This window comes from Ixodes scapularis, unplaced genomic scaffold, assembly GCF_016920785.2.
Source record: "Ixodes scapularis isolate PalLabHiFi unplaced genomic scaffold, ASM1692078v2 PGA_scaffold12__126_contigs__length_90152505, whole genome shotgun sequence".
In the NCBI taxonomy this organism is placed as follows: Eukaryota; Metazoa; Arthropoda; class Arachnida; order Ixodida; family Ixodidae; genus Ixodes; species Ixodes scapularis.
The window spans coordinates 84,170,484-84,173,786 of record NW_024609838.1 but is presented as its reverse complement, the minus strand read 5'-3'; the positions used below and the strand labels follow the sequence as shown (position 1 = coordinate 84,173,786).

Sequence of the window (3,303 nt, the reverse complement as noted above, 5' to 3'; positions counted from 1 at the left end):
TAATATCAAGGAAAATGACGGCGTAACCGTGATTAGCTTGTTTGGCTTCCTCCAACGCTGAGACGAGATCCCCAATAGCATCTGCCGTACAACGTCGACGGCGGAAACCAGAGAGTTGTTCAGGGATCGCGCCAACTGTTTCTAGTGCCCAGTCTAGTCTTCTAAGTATCATGCGTTCGAGAACTTTTCCAAGGCAGGAGGTGAGTGAAATTGGTCGGTATGATGACAAATCTTCTACCGGTTTGCTGGTTTGTGGATTGGTATGACTTCGGAGTTGAGCCAGGCATCCGGCAGTGCCGCCGTGCTCCAGACTGAGTTTAGCTCCTCCAGTAGTTTAGGCAGCATGACGGGGTCTATGTTGTTTAAAGCCTGGTACGTTATCCCGTCCGGCCCTGGAGTGCTTCTACGACGGGTGGATCTTCTAAGTGCGTGCTGCAGTTCTTTAAGCGTGAAGTCGGAGTCTATGTTGGGCAGTTGATAAAGGGGGGTCACTGATGAGCTAATTTGAAAGCCTGAAGGGGGAGAGATTGGACGGGAGAATTGATCGGCCAAAAGCTCGGCAGTTCGTGCTAATGCAATATTTTGCGATATAGCAAACGCTGAGATCTGAAGCCGAGGAACTACCTCCGATGCGAGAGCACGTGCCATCCTCCAAGCCTGTCTTGCGCCACCGGGAGCACCAAGAGATTCACATTTTTGTCGCCACTGTTTTCGCTGAAGTCGGTTAGTATGGCGGCGGAACGCTGCGTCGATTCTTCTATAGCGCTGAATGTCCTCCATTCTTCTTGTACGTAGCGAACGATTTTGGGCTTGCCGTCGGCGGGCCCTCAGCTTGAGGTAGAGGAGGTCAGGATTCGGTCGGGAGACCGGGACCTGGACCAGCCTCGTGGCGTCATATAGGGCTTGTGAAATAGCCGTTGTAAGGTCGACGTTTCCTTCAGAGAGAAGGTCTTGGAGGTGCGAGCGATATTGGTCCCAATTGACGACTCTTCAGGTCCTATGTGTAGCGCTTGTAGAGCTTGGGGAGGAGGTAGTGATCGGGATATGATCACTACCCCAGCTGTCATGTTGAGGTTGCCATCGCGCGCTGAGTTGTGGTGTAGCGAAGCTGAGGTCAAGGACACTGTTGGAGACCCCCGGTCTGACAAATGTTGCGGTTCCATCATTCAGTGGAACAAGCCCTAGCGTGTCCACTGTGGCCTCAAGAGCAGATCCGCGCGTCGTTGTGTGCTTATCTCCCCAGGTGTGATTATGGGCGTTAAATTCTCCCAAAAATAGTACGTTTTCTGAGCAGCGCGGCATAATCTTCATCATAATCGTGGGGTCCCATTTGGTTCCCGGACGGACGTACGCAGAAACTATGGTGGTGTCGCAGTCCCCTTTACGTATCGTTACACCGGTGAACTCAGCAGCATCGTCACATAAGTCTGTCAAATCTATTTGACGCTGATCCAGTTCTCTTCGGACAAGTATCGTGGCTTTCGGCACTTCGTTCTTCGTGTTTTCAGTAACTGGCAGTAGGCCCTGATAAACGACGTATGGAGAAAGTCTGAATTTGCCGTATTTTATACGAGTTTCTCGAAGGGCTAGGACGTCGTATCGGTTGGTCTTTAAATGTAGGCGTAGATCTGAGAGGCGTTGTTGTATGCCGTTAGTATTCCATTGAAGCACTGTTGGACATGCAATATTTCGGGTGCGTCTCTTTGGGTGGATGTTGGGATGCAGCATTATGCTATATTCAGCAGTGGGAACGCTGCCTGAATGAAACCGCATAAAATGTGTGCCCACGAGGCATCAAGGCCATCAAGATAAGCGCACGCCATTTCTGCTGCTATTCTGAATAATTTTATCCAATTCGCCGTAGGTTTTTCCGGAGCATCTCGGGGTAATCTTTTTGAAGAGTCAGCCGTTGATGTTGGTTCAATATTGGCGACTCCCGTTGGGTGTTCAGATTTTTTGATAGATGCTCCGTTGCATGTTGACTTTTCAGTGCCCGTCGGAATGGTGACACCGGGTTTTGGCTTATTAGACGTTGTTGCAGAGTTGTTGTTAGGTGGTCTTTCGATATTTTTTTGAGGATCGGTCTTGAGTGCTGCGGCATAGCTTAAACCCTTATCGTCAAGGGCTGGGGGTTGCCTGTCCTGCACTGGGGCTTCTCCACTTTTCTTGGAGGTGCTGTTGGCCACCACATTGAGAATGGGCTCTGGTATGACTCCCGACGCCTGCTTTACAATAATTCTGGCAGAGCGGTAGTCAACGGCATTTCTCTTGGCGTACGTGACGACATTTTGCTCTACTCTCCATTTTGAACACGCTGGAGATGTAGCTTCATGTGCTTCTCCACAGTTGACGCACTTGATCACTGTGGATTTACATTTGGTGTTGCTCGTGGTGTTAGTTATAGGATGCGGCTCTGCACAACGAGAGCATGCGGAAGAACGTGTGCATGAGACTGCAAAGTGCCCAAAACCACCACAGTTGCGACACTGGATTGGACGGGGTTTGAACTCCGTCACTTGGTGTCGTACTCGTCCTAGCAGCACGAAGCTTGGCAATGGTGAACTGTTGAATGTCAGCTTTACGACACCTGTCACCCCAAGACGACGTACTCTGGCTATGCGGCCATCCGATCGCAGGTTTTCTAGAATTTCAGGATCTGACAGTTCAGCATCGACATTTTTTATGACACCAATCGATGTGGGGCCCTCGAGGGATTGGTAGGCCCTGACAGAGACACCACAAAGTTCAGGACATTTCAGCAGCGTCCTTGTTGTTTGTCCGTTGCGCACATCAACGGCGACGACGTTGAGGCGCTCGTTGGGGCGGATCTGAAGGATGCACTCTGGACAGAGCTTCTCTAGGGCGTTGGAAAGCCTCAAGCTGCTTAAAGTTGCTAGCTTTTGGTCAGGCTTCGTAGCGGCAAAGATTACTGTGAGTCCTTCACTGACGTTCGGCTGTTTGCGAACTGTTCCCGAACTCGAAGCAGAGTCGGACAGTGTTTTGTGTGAGCGCTTACGTGATCGTGCCTTGTTCCACTCTTCGTTGTTGGTGTTGCTTTCATCCATAATTTCGACCCCGGTCTCAGACGAGTTCGCTATCGACTCGGACGTACAGAACTTGGACGCGGTGTCATGAGCATCGTGAGTTGAGTCGTTCGGCATGCAGTGTTGTCCAGGGGTGATGTGGTCTGTCGATGCTGGGTTTGTGACGTTGGTGGCGGCGCTTTCAATGCTCTGCTTTGGAAGTTCGATCGTGGAGCCGGGCATCATGATTGGGGTCTAGAAAAGACCACCCTTACGAGTG

The 3,303-nt window shown here is 50.8% G+C and overlaps 1 protein-coding gene across 1 annotated transcript; it reads right to left on the bottom strand.

Annotated features, from left to right (window-relative positions):
- Positions 1-1,602: 1,602 nt before the first annotated feature.
- Positions 1,603-3,065, bottom strand: LOC115319056. Its single transcript, XM_040206044.3, has one exon. It carries the CDS (start codon positions 3,063-3,065, stop codon positions 1,728-1,730), a length of 1,338 nt encoding a protein of 445 aa, XP_040061978.1. The 3' UTR covers positions 1,603-1,727.
- Positions 3,066-3,303: the final 238 nt, after the last annotated feature.

Coding starts and splice junctions, on each gene's coding strand:
- LOC115319056 (XM_040206044.3), bottom strand. CDS start 3,065: ATGGATGAAAGCAACACCAACAACGAAGAGTGGAACAAGGCACGATCA.